This window comes from Anomaloglossus baeobatrachus, chromosome 7, assembly GCF_048569485.1.
Source record: "Anomaloglossus baeobatrachus isolate aAnoBae1 chromosome 7, aAnoBae1.hap1, whole genome shotgun sequence".
Classification (NCBI taxonomy): domain Eukaryota; kingdom Metazoa; phylum Chordata; class Amphibia; order Anura; family Aromobatidae; genus Anomaloglossus; species Anomaloglossus baeobatrachus.
In genome coordinates, this window is record NC_134359.1 from 147,210,464 (window position 1) to 147,226,587 (window position 16,124).

Consider the following 16,124-nt stretch of genomic DNA (forward strand, 5'->3'; position numbering starts at 1 on the left):
CGCAACATGGCGTTCGCTAATGATTCCTGCCAATTTTGCAGTCAAATGGCGCTAGTTTCATTCCAAGCCCTGCCGTGCACCCAGACAGTTGATTTCCACCACATATGATGTATCGGCAAACTCAGGAGAAATTGCACAATATATTTTATGTTGATTTTTTTCCTGTTACCCTTGTGAAAAAAAAGCTACCTGGTTGAAATAACAATTTTGTGGTAAAATTTTTTTTTTTATTTTCATGGCTCAACGTTATAAAATTCTGTGAAGCACCTGGGGGTTCAGGGCACTCACCAAACATCTAAATAAATTCCTTGAGGGGTCTAGTTTCCAAAATGGGGTCAGTTGTGAGGGGTTTCTGCTGTTTAGGTACCTTAAAGACTCTACAAATGTAACATGGTGCCCGCAATCTTTTTCAGCCAAATTTGCTTTCCAAAATTCAAATATTGCTCCTTCTGTTCCAAGCCCTCCCATTTGTCCAAACAGAGGTTTCTTACCACATGTGGGCTACCACCGCGCTCATAAGGAAGTGGGTAACAAATGTTGGGGTACAATTTTTGGAATTATCTCTTAAAAAAGTGAGAAAATTAATGCTAAAGCAACATTTTTGAGAAAAAAATGAAAATTTTCAATATGACAACGTAACGTTATCAAAATCTGTGAAGTACCTGTGGGTCCAAAATGCTCACTATACCCCTAGATAGAAGCCTTGAGGGGTCTAGTTTCAAGAATGGCATCACTTGTGAGGGGTTTCTGCTGTTTAGGTACCTTAGCGGACCTGTAAATGCAACATGGTGCCCGCAATCTATTTCAGCCAAATTTGCTTTCCAAAATTCAAATATTGCTCCTTCTGTTCCAAGCTCTCCCATTTGTCTAAACAGAGGTTTCTTACCACATGTGGAGTATCAACGCGCTCATAAGAAAGTGGGTAACAAGTTTTGGGGTCCATTTTGTTGTGTTATTTCTTATAAAAGTGATTACATTTGGGGTAGAGCAACATTTTTAAGTAAAATTTTTTTTTTTGCTTTTTTAGTTCCATATTGCTTTAGTTCCTGTGAAGCACCTAAAGGGTTAATAAACTTCTTCAATGTGGTTTTGAGTACCTTGAGCGGTGCAGTTTATAGAATGGGTTCACTTTTGGGTATTTTCTGTCACCTCGGCCTCTCAAAATCACTTCAAATGTGATGTGGTCCCTAAAAAAAGGTTTTGAAAATTTTGATGTAAAAATGAGAAATTGCTGATGAACTTTGAACCCTTCTAACTTCCTAACAAAATTTTGTTTTTTCCCAAAATTGTGCTGATGTAAACTAGACATGTGGGAAATGTTATTTATTAAGTATTTTGTGTCACAGAACTCTCTGGTTTAACGGTAAAAAAATTCAAAAGTTGAAAATTTCAAATTTTTCAAAAATTTTGCCAAAATTCTTTTTTTTTTCACAAATAAACGCAAAAAATATTGTCCTAAATTTGGTACTAACATGAAGTCCAATATGTGATGAAAAAAACAGTCTCAGAATCACTGGGATCCGTTGAAGCATTCCAGAGTTATAACCTCATGAAGGGACACTGGTCAAAATTGCAAAATTTGGTGTGGTCATTAAGGTGAAAATTAGCTCCGTCACTAAGGGGTTAATAATGATTTTGCGATCGCACCAACATGAAAACTTTGTCAAATTCCCCCTGAACATAGGATGGGATGGTATTTTTTCCTGATGAAAGTTTAGGGGTTTATATTTTTTAGTCCTGGTTTTACAAAAGTTGAGATTTACTACACTAACCCTTTTCTCACTAATTCTTTTATGAATATGAAAGTTGTAATAGGCGCATTACACTCTCCCATCCTATTTATTACACCATTTGACTACTGTTAATAAAAAGGGGGGGCTTATATATACAACACATTTTTTATTATCCCCCAAACTATTAATAATATTCTGAAAATTAGATATTACATCCCTATTGGTAGTTAATGAATGTAGGATATATTTTTCGGGGGAATCTTATGATACATTAATCTTCCAATGCTGGTGTTGATTTATAATAGTTGATTCTAACACCCGACCAATATGAGATATTTGTGTGTTTTTCGTTTATTGGGATAATGCACGACTGGTATCATTCCATCGGATGTATGTTTTATCCCTGAATGTTTTTCATTTATATCACCTTTTGCTTTTGGTTATTTGATCCCTATTACCGTATTTTTCGCTTCATAAGACGCACTTTTGTGCCCTTAAATTTTGGGGGAAAGTAGGGGTGCGTCTTATAAGCCAAATATACGGGGGGGGGGTATATATATATATATATATATATATATATACACACACTGCAGGGTCCAGGGGAGGTGGGTGCACTGCTGGGGGCAGGTGAACGCTGCGGCGGCAGCGTTTGATCTCCTGCTCCCGCTCATATAATATGCACAGCCGCTGTCCCTCTCCGGTGGTGTTGAAATCGCACCGCAGTGACGGGCTGGGGGAGCGGTGCATATTATATGTCCCTGCGCCCCCCTGTGATGGCACATGACCCCCCTGTGTTGGATATGGCCCCCAGGCTGCTGCTCATCCTAAAATAAAAAAGCTTTACTTACCCCCTCCAGCGTTTCTCCCCGGTGTCCCTGCTTCCACTGTGATCAGGCACGCAGAGATCTCAGTCTGCTGTGCCGATCACATGACCTGCACTAAAACCAGGAAGTAAGGAAGAGAAGCACGAAGCCAGACAGGAGGGAGATCAGCGCTGGAGGAGGTAAGGAAAGAGTGTTTTATTTTACTATGGGCAGCAGCCTGGGGGCAATATCTAACACAGGGGGACTTGTGCGATCTATAGGGGCCATGGGCAGCACCATGGGGGCGATATCTAACACAGGGGGACTTGTGCGATCTATATAGCGGCCATGGGTAGCACCATGGGGGCGATATCTAACACAGGGGGACTTGTGCGATCTATATAGGGGCCATGGGCAACACTATGGGGGCGATATCTAACACAGGGGGACTTGTGCGTTCTATATAGGGGCCATGGGCAGCACTATGGGGGCGATATCTATCACAGGGGGACTTGTGCGATCTATATAGGGGCCATGGGAAGCACAGGGGAACGTGTGCCATCACAAGGGGGCTATATTCAATATAAGGGGGCCATATCCAGATTAAGGGGTCTAATTTTAGGATGGGGGGCTATGAGGGACATATACCCTATATGATTTGTTAGAGGGACACTGGCATTATAAGATGGACCCCATTTAACATTAAAAAAAAATTCTCTTTTCCTTCACCAAATTTTGGGGTGCGTCTTATGATCAGGTGCGTCTTATAAAGCGAAAAATACGGTAATACTATTGTATGTGGATGTATAATATATATATATATATATATATATATATATATATATATATAAATATATACACACACTTTTTTTTAGGTCTGGTAGGTATGAAAATATAAACGGAAGAATCACTATATGGAAAAATTGATATACCAGCATAAATTATATTAGAAACTATAGATCATATCCACATTAATAAGGAATCTTCTCCTCCCTTCAATAGGGGTGGATTGTATATATTCCCTAATAAATAGCGATATTATTATGTATCTTTATAACATTCATAATAATCTGATAGTTTTTAATGGATACAAAATACAGACTAGTGAATACCCAGTTTTATATATTTTCCACCTATTAAGGACTATGTTTTTTATATACCTTTTCCTTGTCAGTCTTTTCTTTTTCATGATTCATTATTATTCGCCTACCTGATCATTGACTAGAGCTCATGTGTGAGTTCCTACACATATGTTTCTGATCAAAATGGGTGGGCAGACTGTTTTTAGGAAACCGGCATTCAAAACCTCATGGAACATGAATAAGACAGCACGTCGAAACGCGTAGTCCCATGTGTACTATGTGGTCTCTTTTACATTTGCTGTTCACCGGGATTATACTTTTAAAGATGTTACAATAAACCTAATCTTTTATTTATCCTGAGGACCCTCGCTGGATTTTTTCTCTTTATGTGGATTTACAAGGCAGCCCTACCTTTCCGTGCACAGGATCCTAACAGGAATCGCTGAACAGCTGATCGGTGAGCTGAACTTCTTCTCTTTTGTTTTTTGAGAGTTATTTATTTTGGGGGCTTATTTAGGGAACAGCATGGGTGCTTATTTTTATAATCACATATTTTTAAGGGCACTGTGTCGTGATGTGCTGCAGAAGAGCAGAGAAGATGGAGGTCTGCAGAGACAAGCTGTGGATGTGAAGTCATCATGGCACCAGGATGAGGTCTGAGGCTGGATAAATGCAGGTGATGGCTAAACACATTGGCTAATGCAGGTTTTAAGCGATCGCTGATCTATATTCAGGAGATCGTCAGTGGTTTAATAGATGCTGACCTGTGACTACACTTTCATGTGCTCAGTACGATCTTTAACATGATCTCCCTGTGTACATAGAATAGCATTGTTCTTGGCAGCATGTGTTCACAGGACAATGTGCGGCCAAGACAAATGTTTAAAAGGCGTCGGTCACCCCCCCAAATGCCAATTAAACTATACAAACATTTTGTTAGGAAACATAGCCCATATAAAAATCATGCCAGGTAGGTACAGTGTAACCTAATAATGAAAAATCTTCTATTTATTCTTTTTTGCAGTGAGGGGGTATTGTGCACTTTTGGCATTGCCTATGCCATAAACAAAAGTGAATCTTTTATCAAATGTTAAGTTGAGCTGTATACACCTTGTGTGATTTCTGTATGGGCTATGTACACCTGGTATGATTCCTGTATGAGCTGTATACACCTGGTATGATTTCTGTATGGTCTGTATATACCTGGTGTGATTTCTGTATGGGCTGTATACACCTGGTATGATTTCTGTATGGGCTATATACACCTGGTGTGATTTCTGTATGGGCTATATACACCTGGTTTGATTTCTGTATGGGCTGTATACACCTGGTGTGATTTCTATATGGGCTGTATACACCTGGTGTGATTTCTGTATGAGCTGTATACACCTGGTGTGATTTCTGTATGGGCTGTATACACCTGGTATGATTTCTGTATGAGCTATATACACCTGGTATGATTTCTCTATTTGTTGTATACACTTGGTATGATTTCTGTATGGGAGGTATACACCTGGTATGATTTTTCTATGGGTTGTATACACCTGGTATGATTTTTCTATTGACGACATTCTCTATTATGAATGTTTGTGCAGGGTGATCGGCATTTTGTGGTTGACAGATTTCCTTTTAATTGTAAAAATGTCACTATAGTCATTATATATATAATGTCAAGAAATATTTTGCTCCTGCATCGGGTGATTGACAGCTTGTTGAGGTAGACCGATAATCAGCAGCAGTGTAAATGCACCTTAAAGAGTGACAATGTTTTAGAAATTATTTTATATGTTTTAGGGTAATTAATTTTGAGCAGATCTGAGGGGAACCCGGTCCCGAGTCCCTCACCAATTACTCCAAAGACCTATTAGAAAAGTGCAGGAGAGCAAACAGAGCAGCGCGGATGCAGTACAAAGTCAGAATCCTGTCTCCTCAGCCGTGCACTTCACCTATGGGGGTCTCAGGACACATTACTGCACCAGTCTGCTAAGAATGAATGGACCTTTTTAATAACACTTCTTTTGAGAATCTTAGAGCATGGTGCATGCTGGGATACTCGAAAGAAGCGTTACCTTAGGGCAAAGGCTGCAGTCACTACCGCAGCCTCTGCCCCTCCTTGAAATGAAGCGTCATCAGTGACACTTGTTTGAGGGGCTGGGCTAGTCTCCATGCACTGTGCGATGTGCATAATGACACCATGCACTCTGTTGCTGGCTCAGATCAGCAATAACGAGCTGGCACCAATGTCACAATACCTGGCGAGCGAAGACCAGTGATGTTGCCTGGTCTTTGTACGCCGGATATTCTGACACTGCTCTGGTGCCAACTCATTACTGCTGATCTGTGCCGGCATCAGAGCGTGTGCTGTCATTGTGCACATCATGCAGGGACTAGCCAAGCCTCTGAAATGAGCATCACTGATGGTGGTTCATTTCAGGGAGGGGTCAAAGGCTGCGGCAGTGACTGCAGCCTCAGCCCCCTGATGACATCTTGTTTCAGTATCCCAGTATGCACCATGCACTACGATTCCTAAACAAAGCGTCATCAAAAAGGAAGTAAGGGAAAAAAGAGTGAATAACAGTTAGGTGGTATAGTTAGGTAAAGATAAGAAATTATTAATGCAAGTATATTAAAAAAAATTACATTTTGGCACTAAATAGATAGGGATTTAGAATGAAAATTACTTTTCCCCCAGACAAACCTTTAAGTTACTCTTTAAATGTTTACTAGTGCTGCTACCAGCAACTAATCAGTACTGTGGTACCTGTATGGTCCATAGTTTGATGATAGCTGGTAACAACAATTTCAATCATCTCCTTACCATTGTTAAGGTATGCAAGTTTATATGATAGGGGCTAACCTGACATTTAAAGTGATTGCTGCATAACGTTGGTGATGTGTCATGTATTGACGGTTGTTCTCAGGCTGTATTTCTGTGCTGACAATTGTTCTGGTGATGCAGTCATGTACTGACTGTGGTTCTGGGGCTGTATTTCTGTACGGATTATTGTTCTGGTGATGTAGGCATGTACTGACTGTGGTTCTGGGGATGTATTCATGTACTGATGGTTGTTCTTGTGATGTAGTTATAGTTATGTACTGATGATGGACTTGGTACTGTACTTGCGTACTGATAGTGGTTATGGTGAATTATCAATGTAAATGTTGTAATCTTTAATTTATTAGCCATGATACTTGATGATTATATGTTCATTGTGCCGGGCTGATAATACAGCCATCTGAGTTAGGCCACATTTCTCAGCTTTACAAGTGTTTAACTAATGCCTCCATACATATAGACAGCTGTCTGATCATTTAGCCACCAGCTATCTTGTCAGACTCTCCATTACGCTGGGGTCACTTCAGCATATGGCATCCTATGCGAAAGTATCGGATGCGATTTGCTAATGTCCTTCGGCTCATGCTCTGCTGTAATCTTGCGATCGGATCACAGCTGCGGAGGAGACGGAGAGAATGATCTTTCCATCTCCTACATTGTCAGCTGATGCATACAGTTAGGTCCAGAAATATTTGGACAGTGACACAAGTTTAGTTATTTTAGCTGTTTACAAAAACATGTTCAGAAATACAATTATATATATAATATGGGCTGAAAGTGCACACTCCCAGCTGCAATATGAGAGTTTTCACATCCAAATCGGAGAAAGGGTTTAGGAATCATAGCTCTGTAATGCATAGCCTCCTCTTTTTCAAGGGACCAAAAGTAATTGGACAAGGGACTCTAAGGGCTGCAATTAACTCTGAAGGTGTCTCCCTCGTTGACCTGTAATCAATGAAGTAGTTAAAAGGTCTGGGGTTGATTACAGGTGTGTGGTTTTGCATTTGGAAGCTGTTGCTGTGACCAGACAACATGCGGTCTAAGGAACTCTCAATTGAGGTGAAGCAGAACATCCTGAGGCTGAAAAAAAAGAAAAAATCCATCAGAGAGATAGCAGACATGCTTGGAGTAGCAAAATCAACAGTCGGGTACATTCAGAGAAAAAAGGAATTGACTGGTGAGCTTGGGAACTCAAAAAGGCCTGGGCGTCCACGGATGACAGCAGTGGTGGATGATCACCGCATACTTTCTTTGGTGAAGAAGAACCCGTTCACAACCTCAACTGAAGTCCAGAACACTCTCAGTGAAGTAGGTGTATCTGTCTCTAAGTCAACAGTAAAGAGAAGACTCCATGAAAGTAAATACAAAGGGTTCACATCTAGATGCAAACCATTCATCAATTCCAAAAATAGACAGGCCAGAGTTAAATTTGCTGAAAAACACCTCATGAAGCCAGCTCAGTTCTGGAAAAGTATTCTATGGACAGATGAGACAAAGATCAACCTGTACCAGAATGATGGGAAGAAAAAAGTTTGGAGAAGAAAGGGAACGGCACATGATCCAAGCCACACCACATCCTCTGTAAAACATGGTGGAGGCAACGTGATGGCATGGGCATGCATGGCTTTCAATGGCACTGGGTCACTTGTGTTTATTGATGACATAACAGCAGACAAGAGTAACCGGATGAATTCTGAAGTGTACCGGGATATACTTTCAGCCCAGATTCAGCCAAATGCCGCAAAGTTGATCGGACGGCGCAGATGGACAATGACCCCAAGCATACAGCCAAAGCTACCCAGGAGTTCATGAGTGCAAAAAAATGGAACATTCTGCAATGGCCAAGTCAATCACCAGCTCTTAACCCAATTGAGCATGCATTTCACTTGCTCAAATCCAGACTTAAGACGGAAAGACCCACAAACAAGCAAGACCTGAAGGCTGCGGCTGTAAAGGCCTGGCAAAGCATTAAGAAGGAGGAAACCCAGCATTTGGTGATGTCCATGGGTTCCAGACTTAAGGCAGTGATTGCCTCCAAAGGATTCGCAACAAAATATTGAAAATAAAAATATTTTGTTTGGGTTTGGTTTATTTGTCCAATTACTTTTGACCTCCTAAAATGTGGAGTGTTTGTAAAGAAATGTGTACAATTCCTACAATTTCTATCAGATATTTTTGTTCAAACCTTCAAATTAAACGTTACAATCTGCACTTGAATTCTGTTGTAGAGGTTTCATTTCAAATCCAATGTGGTGGCATGCAGAGCCCAACTCGCGAAAATTGTGTCACTGTCCAAATATTTCTGGACCTAACTGTATATTGCACTGCACTTGGATGTCCGATGTTTCACTCACTCACATAGACTTGTATGGGTGCGAGTGATCCGAGACTCGCAGACAATCACAGCATGCTGTGGTTTTTTTCCTCAGTCTGATTACGTCCGCGGAAAATCTCGCAGATCTGAGCTGCAGCATTGTCTTACATGGTGCCGAGTGCAATGTGAAATTTTCTCCCATTGCACTTGTGCAAGTCATACGCCAATGTGAACTTTCCCTATAACAGGATTGCTCACTTTACTGGGCACTCCTGTGTTCTCTATAAGAAATCAGCTGCCAGACATCTCTGGAGGCTTGTCATTTAGAGAATATAAGGAGCTTCAGTCCTAAATCTGAGATTCTGGATCCTTATCTCCCCAGACATCAGTCAGAGGCAGCCATACACATTAGATTATGGGCACATATTGGTGGATTCTGACACCTTTAGTCCGTGTATGGGAGGACTTACCTACTATACAGGGTAAGGACACACAATGTCTTCTAGACGTCTGCGAATGCCATGGGTTTTTCAAATTGTCTCTCCAGGAAAGGAGACAAACTCTAGCGCAGCGCCACCTATTGGAAGTAGCGATCCTAAAAGTCAAATGTGGATTTTTAACAATCCTTTGCACATGACCTAGGATATATAAGCCAGATCAGAATCCCAATTTGCAGACATGATGTTTCGTGGTGCTTGCCCTTCGTCAGTGCAAAGTATGGGGTGTCTGATCTGGCTCATGAGAAGCTTTGTGGGGACCACGGGGGAACACTATTCTCCTTAAGGAAATTAGTTTTTCAGGCAGAAGACACTTCAGGACACACTGGTGTCTTTTGTGCTAAAGCTACTTTTTTGCTTTTTTTCTGACATCTTTTGGGGACCGTTTTTTAATTAAATTGTATTATATAAATGAGTGAGCGTCCTAGAAGCAAAAGTTGTCTGATGAATGGTCGGGTCACTTCATTCAACCGCTTCACATTTTTGGAAACCTGAAGCGGTTAAAAGAAGCTCAAAAGACTGAACACATGATCAGCACATCATCTCTACACTGCAGGGCATATAGCCAGTCTTTTTAGAGTTTATTTACCGCTTTTTCAGGCGCATAATGGAGCAAATCCATCTGAAATAGATGTCGTGTGCACGTACCCTTAGTCTGACTTACCAGTAGGGAGCGTTACAACTTAAAGTGCCTAGGGTAGCATGAATACCAAATACAGCCCTGATTCTGTGTATGCGATCTGATGTGTGAATGTCGGCTAGACTGAGAGGAAGATGACGTGAAGCATACTCGCTAGGAGCGCCCACCAGAGATTGCAGGAGGACCTGGGAGTCACGCAGACGCCCTGGGTCTGGTAAATAGGACAATCCTGGGAAAGGGGATCTGCATTTTTTGGGGAGGTAAACTTTCCCCCAACCATGTTTCCCCTAATAAGCCCTCCCCCAAAAATAAGACCTAGCACTTTTTCCGGGGCAAAAAAATATATAAGACAGTGTCTTATTTTTGGGGAAACAGGGTATATAAAGAAATATACCATATGTTATTCCGCAAGAGAGCCCAAATAGGAATCTAGTCCTTAAATACTGAGAGTAAAGAACTCGGTACTCAAAAATATGTTAATTCACTAATTATGAGTTAGTGAAAATTTAATGTGGTAATCCAATTAAATATAATAAAAGTTTCAGTCCCACATTCCAGACCTTCGTCAGAACGTAACAGATTGCAGTGCAGAGAGAGGTTCCTGTAAACAAACGCAGTGGTAGAGCGACTGTAGTCTCATGTGCAGGGTGCTGAAAATTACGCACATTCAGCTAAAATGTGTTGTGGTGCAGAGATCCACAAGCTTCCAGCATCACAACAGCTATTGTGGCTGCCGACCTAACAAATTGTGATGCATGACGTCACTACGTGCACCGACTGTGGCCCATGCGTTGGCTGTGGCAGAGTGCACTTTTAGCAAAGCAAGTAGAGAAAGGTAAGAAGAATTGTTTATTTTTTTTGTGCTTAAATGTGTTTGAGAAAAACACCAGGCCGGGGAAACATTATTACAGGAAGGGGCCCGAGACAGGGGACAGTATTAAAGGATGGGAGCCAGAATGGGGGAGATTACTATGAGATGGGACTCCATAGTTAAAAAATAGGGCCCAATATTACAGAATGGGGGAAGGATGCTGGGCATTTTTACAAAATATGAAACATTATTACATGAAGGGGACTATTACGTGGGACATTATTACAGGACGTGGGACATTATTACAGGACATGGGACATTATTACAGGATATTTGACATTACAGGCTATGGGCCAGAACGAAGAATATTATTGAAGGGACCCATAAATCTAACCAACATGATAATGGGAACACATAAGAAGCTAGCCAATGGACGTTGGTGTGAGCCTGCAAGTCAGAATAGAAGTCACATGTTCCAGAGGAGGACCAAAGCAGAGGTGGAAATCTGAGAAGAATGTGATCGGTGAATATAGCGACACTCTTGCATTACATTACACACACATTTACTCAGGTTTAACTAATAAAGAAAAGTATTGGGAGTGCTTCTGAAAGAAAAATATAAAGTACAGTTTGATGGATACATTCACTGAAGAACTACATGTCTTGCTGAAAAAGTCAAATGTCACAAAATTGATTTTTCATGCAGTCCAATACTCAAATTTTTCTAGTTAAAATGTATGGTGATAAAAATTTATTCCATATTTTTAAGTGGCGGTAACTTGATTGCAGCTTCCCGAACTTGTTCTGAGATATTTTTTCCAAACAAAGCTCTAAAAGGAAAATAAAAATGTGGCTTTAATTAACATGTCAAAGACAAAACAATGAGTGATTTTACAACCTACATAGAAATTTTGTTTAGGAATGGCTTTTATAGCAAATGACAAGAAACAATCGAAATACAAAGCATTGTCAAGTAAAGTTTGTGTAGTTATGTAAAAGTTTATTATTGAATAAAGCAATGGATGAAGAGAAGCTACTGCATGACAATGCTGTGCAAGCCGCAGCCTTATTGTAGATTTTTAACGTGTTCCTCTAATTTAAAAAAAATATATACATACTGTATACTGTCGAAAAATGGTTTAGTCAAGAGGCTTATATACAAGGCTGATACCAAAATAGTAGCATCAGCCTTGATTTGTACCTACCTGGAGTATCCAGTATACCCATAGCCTTCCGAACCAGTATCATGGAGGGGAAACAAATGAAGATTGTAGAACGATGTGTAGATTGGTAACAGTGAACACGTTTGTTTATATTATCCATTAACTACATTTAACCCAAGATCCGCCAATATGGCACAGCAGCCATGATGAAGCCTTATTCCCAAGCACCACTTATTCATGGCGCTGAGGAATAAGTGCATAGCGCCCTGCAGCGGGCAAAAATCCTGTGGATTATACAACACCTGGCAAAAATTATGGAATCACCTGGTTCTAAGGATGTTCATTCAGTTGTTTACTTTTGTTTAAAAAAACAGATCACAGACATGGCACAAAACTAAAGTCATTTCAAATGGCAACTTTCTGGCTTTAAGAAACACTAAAAAAAAAAATCATGAACACATAATGTGCTAGCCAATAACGGTTACTTTTCAAGACAAAACAGGGAGAAAAATTATGGGATCACTCAATTTTGAAAAAAATTATGGAATCATGAAAAACAAACAAAGAATTTTGTTGCACCACCTCTGGCTTTTATAACAGCTTGCAGTCTCTGAGGCATGGACTTAATGAGTGACAAACAGTACTGTTCATCAATCTGGCTCCAACTTTCTCTGATTGCTGTTGCCAGATCAGCTTTGCAGGTTGGAGCCTTATCATGGACCATTTTCTTCAACTTCCACCAAAGATTTTCAATTGGATTGACATCCAGACTATTTGCAGGCCATGACATTGACCTTAAGTGTCTTCTTCTTTGGTTTACCAGTATGTTTGCTGTTGTGAATGTCAGTTATGCTTTCAATGCTGTGAGGCTCCCTCTTGTGACCAGGAATGGTTTAAACAGAGACCAAGTGTGCTGGAGCAATGGGCGTTTCCATTGCTAACTCTCTGCCTATTTAATCCTTGGTCTACTAGCAGTCTGAGCCAGTTGTCATTTGTTCTTTGGTTTACCAGCCGTCTCATCTTGCTCCAGACCACATCTTCACCAGATAAGTGCTTGGTTCTTTCTTATGTTGTTTTGTTCTTTTGTTCTTATCTGGGTTTGTCATTTTCTGTGGTTATTGTCAGTTTATTTGCATGCGGAAATCTTCCCTCTCTGTTGCTTAGCTGGGAAGCTCCCGGCAGCTATGTTTGGAGTTTTGCTCCTATAGGTCCATGTGTTTGTTGCTTCTTGAATTTGTAATTGTTCCTGTTTTCTGTTCATTGGTTTGACAAGAGCACCTGATATAGGACGGAGTTCAGATCGTGCGATCTGAGGACTTTTTGTACTATCAGGTATTTGGATTTTTGTAGGGTTTTTCTCTAGCCACCATCAGCCCCTTTCCTATCCTTTCCTATTTAGTCAATGGGGCCTCACCTTTGCTAATCCTATCATCCATCTGTGTATTGTGTTTTCCTATATCACCGTAGTCTTTGAATGTGGGGGGATTCCTATACCTTTGTGGTCTATTTCTGAGGAAGAGAGTTATTCATCTTTCCTTCCTTTAGGATAGCTAGTTCTCCGGCTGGGTCCGCGGTGCATAGGATGTTAATTCACCCCTCAGCTACTTCTAGTGTTAATGGTTAGTAAGGGGATGGCGGCCAGATTAGTTGCCAATGCTCGTCACCTTTTTGCCAATGATCTATTGTGATCTTCCATGTTTGTGATGTAGACTCCTTTTTTCAGGCCTTGAGATTATTTGACGAACCCAATATTGTGGACCAAGCAGAAAAGGCCTTGTTGTCCTTAACTCAGGGTCTAGATTCTGCAGAAACTTTTTGTCAGAAATTTCAAAAGTGAGCGGTCCTTACCAAATGGAATGATGACGCGATTGCGGCTCTCTTGATGCCTCTATAACCTTAGCCATTAAGATCGATAGGCGGTTACGTGAGCGCAGGAAGATACCTGCTGATTTTGTGCCTGTGGAACAGCCTTTGGATCCTTTGGAGTGTGATAGGATCCTCTCTAATGCTGGACGGCAGGGGTTTAGACGGAAGAATACACTGTGCTTCTATGTAATGCCTGATTGGAGCCACAGACTCAGACTGGCTGTAAGGGGAGTCTAGAGAAAAGCCGCTCACAAGGCAGGACCCCAAGAACTCTGCAACCCTTTAACCCCTATACAGGTATTTGGAATTACACAGAGCCCCAGAGATCACTACCTGTGGTAGGCTGTAGTCTGTGGTCGTCAGGCAGGGTTAAAAACCAGGAGATGCTAAACAGGAACAGAATCGGCAGGCAAGGGCGTAGTGAGGAGAAAAATCAGAGGTCAAATCCGGAACTGGCAGCAAGGTACAAAAACGACAGGCAGGAGGGTAGTCAAACAACAAGCAAAGGTCAGCGCACAGGAATCAAAATACAAACAGCACATGAACCAGGAGTACAGAACTATCTCTGGCATTGGTCATGTGACAGGAAGGGGAATAAGAAGGGTGTGTTGTCTTCCCATTGGCTGCAGGTGAATGTTGGCAACGTCAGCTGGAAGACACACGCCACCTACAGTAGTACTGCAGGTTCCAGGGAAACCCAGCCTAGTGGATGAGCGGAGCCTGTGCTCCACAGAGCCACGAGCACCGACTCCTCTCCCATCACCAGCACTATCTATGGTGGGAACACGGCGTTGTCTGGCAATCGGAGCAAAAGTCGCAGGAGCGGACTCCGGTGGGGACGTGACCGTACCCCCCACTCCACGAGGGGCCACCGGACCCTCAAAACCCGGCTTGTCAGGAAACTGGAGGTGAAATCGCATGACAAGACCTTTAACGTGGACCTCACTTGCTGGGACCCATGATCGCTCCTCAGGGCCATAATCCTTCCAATGTACAAGATACTGCACCACCCCTCTAACAATACGGGAGTCAAGGATTCCCTGTACTTTATACTCCAGGTTACCCTTGACCAAAACAGGAGGAGGGGGGGCCTGACTGGGTGAATGGGAACATGATACAACTTTAGGAGGGATTTGTGGAACACGTTCGATATTTTGAAGGACTGAGGGAGGTTCAGGCGGAAAGCTGTGGGATTGATGACCTCGACTATCTCGTAAGGTCCAATAAATCTGGGACCCAGCTTAGCAGAAGGGACCTTGAGTTTAATATGACGGGTGGACAACCATACCTTAACCCCAACTCCAAGGCTTGGGCCCTTGGAACGCCTCTTATTAGCAGCTGAGGCTTGACCACGCCGTGCCGTCTTCAAGTTCTCTTTCACCTCAGACCAGATAGCCTTCAGTTTGTTCACAGTGCTTTCAGCCTCAGGAGTATCCACCATAGCGGAAGAAAAGGACCCAAAACGTAGATGCAACCCCGATATTGCAGAAAAAAGGGGTAGTCTGGATAGACTCCTGATACTGGTTATTAATGGCAAACTCAGCTAGTGGTAGATATTCCACCCAGACTGATGATCAGACACATAACACCGGAGTATTGTTCTAAGATTTGATTAGAACGTTCAGTCAGACCATTGGTCTCTGGGTGGTAGGCGGAAGAAAAAGATAACTCTATATTAATCTTTTTACAAAAAGCCCTCCAGAATTTCGAGACGAACTGCGTTCCTCTGTCAGAAACAATATTTTCAGGACCTGCTAAGCGTTTCAGAATTAAGTAAACCGGACAATGGAACAAAATGACACTGTTTACTGAATCTATCCACTACTACCCAGATACAAGTCTTCCTTTCTGAGGGTGGAAGGTCAGTGATGAACTCCATGGAGAGGTGGGTCCAAGGACTTTCTGGAATAGGTAGGGACTGGAAAAATCCAGCGGGACGGGTACGGGGTGTCTTGGCTCGAGCAAATGTTTCACAGGCCAGAACGTATTCCTTACAGTCCTTTGCTATGGTTGGCCACCAAACCTTCCTAGTTACAAGTCGGAGGGTATTGCCTATACCAGGGTAACCTGCAAGGACAGAATTATGGGACTCCTGAAGTACCCGTAGACGAAGTGGGGGAGTGACTAACAGTTTATGGTCAGGAGTGGTTTCAGGGGCCTGGTCTTGGGCATCACGGATTTGTTCTATCAAATCTATGGATACAGATGATACAAAAATGCCCTTAGCTAAAATAGGGACTGGTTCGATGTTTTCTGACTGAGAGGGACAGAAGCTACGGGAAAGTGCATCAGCTCTTGTGTTCTTGGTACCGGGCCGAAACATTACCATGAAATCAAATCTGGAGAAGAACAAAGCCCACCTAGCTTGCCTAGGATTGA

At 41.9% G+C, this 16,124-nt stretch overlaps 1 protein-coding gene and 1 long non-coding RNA gene across 13 annotated transcripts in view; one reads left to right on the forward strand and one right to left on the reverse strand.

Moving 5' to 3' along the window:
* OSGEPL1 (O-sialoglycoprotein endopeptidase like 1) overlaps positions 1 to 16,124 on the reverse strand; it is a 1,349,050-nt gene that overhangs the window by 818,786 nt on the left and 514,140 nt on the right. For 3 of the 12 annotated variants that reach the window (XM_075317752.1, XM_075317744.1, XM_075317742.1), the window contains one exon: positions 9,193 to 11,546. The exons of the other annotated variants lie outside the window; for them this stretch is intronic. In XM_075317752.1, the coding sequence (XP_075173867.1) occupies positions 11,431 to 11,546 (116 nt within the window). In that variant the 3' untranslated portion in view covers positions 9,193 to 11,430. Of the gene's footprint in view, positions 1 to 9,192; positions 11,547 to 16,124 lie in introns of those variants that run through there. 12 annotated transcript variants of the gene reach the window in all.
* Positions 3,980 to 16,124, forward strand: part of LOC142245220 (uncharacterized) — a 71,702-nt gene continuing 59,557 nt past the window's right edge. Inside the window, exons 1-2 of the long non-coding RNA XR_012724750.1 lie at positions 3,980 to 4,075; positions 4,179 to 4,294. This is a non-coding gene — a long non-coding RNA (uncharacterized LOC142245220). The remainder of the gene's footprint in view (positions 4,076 to 4,178; positions 4,295 to 16,124) is intronic.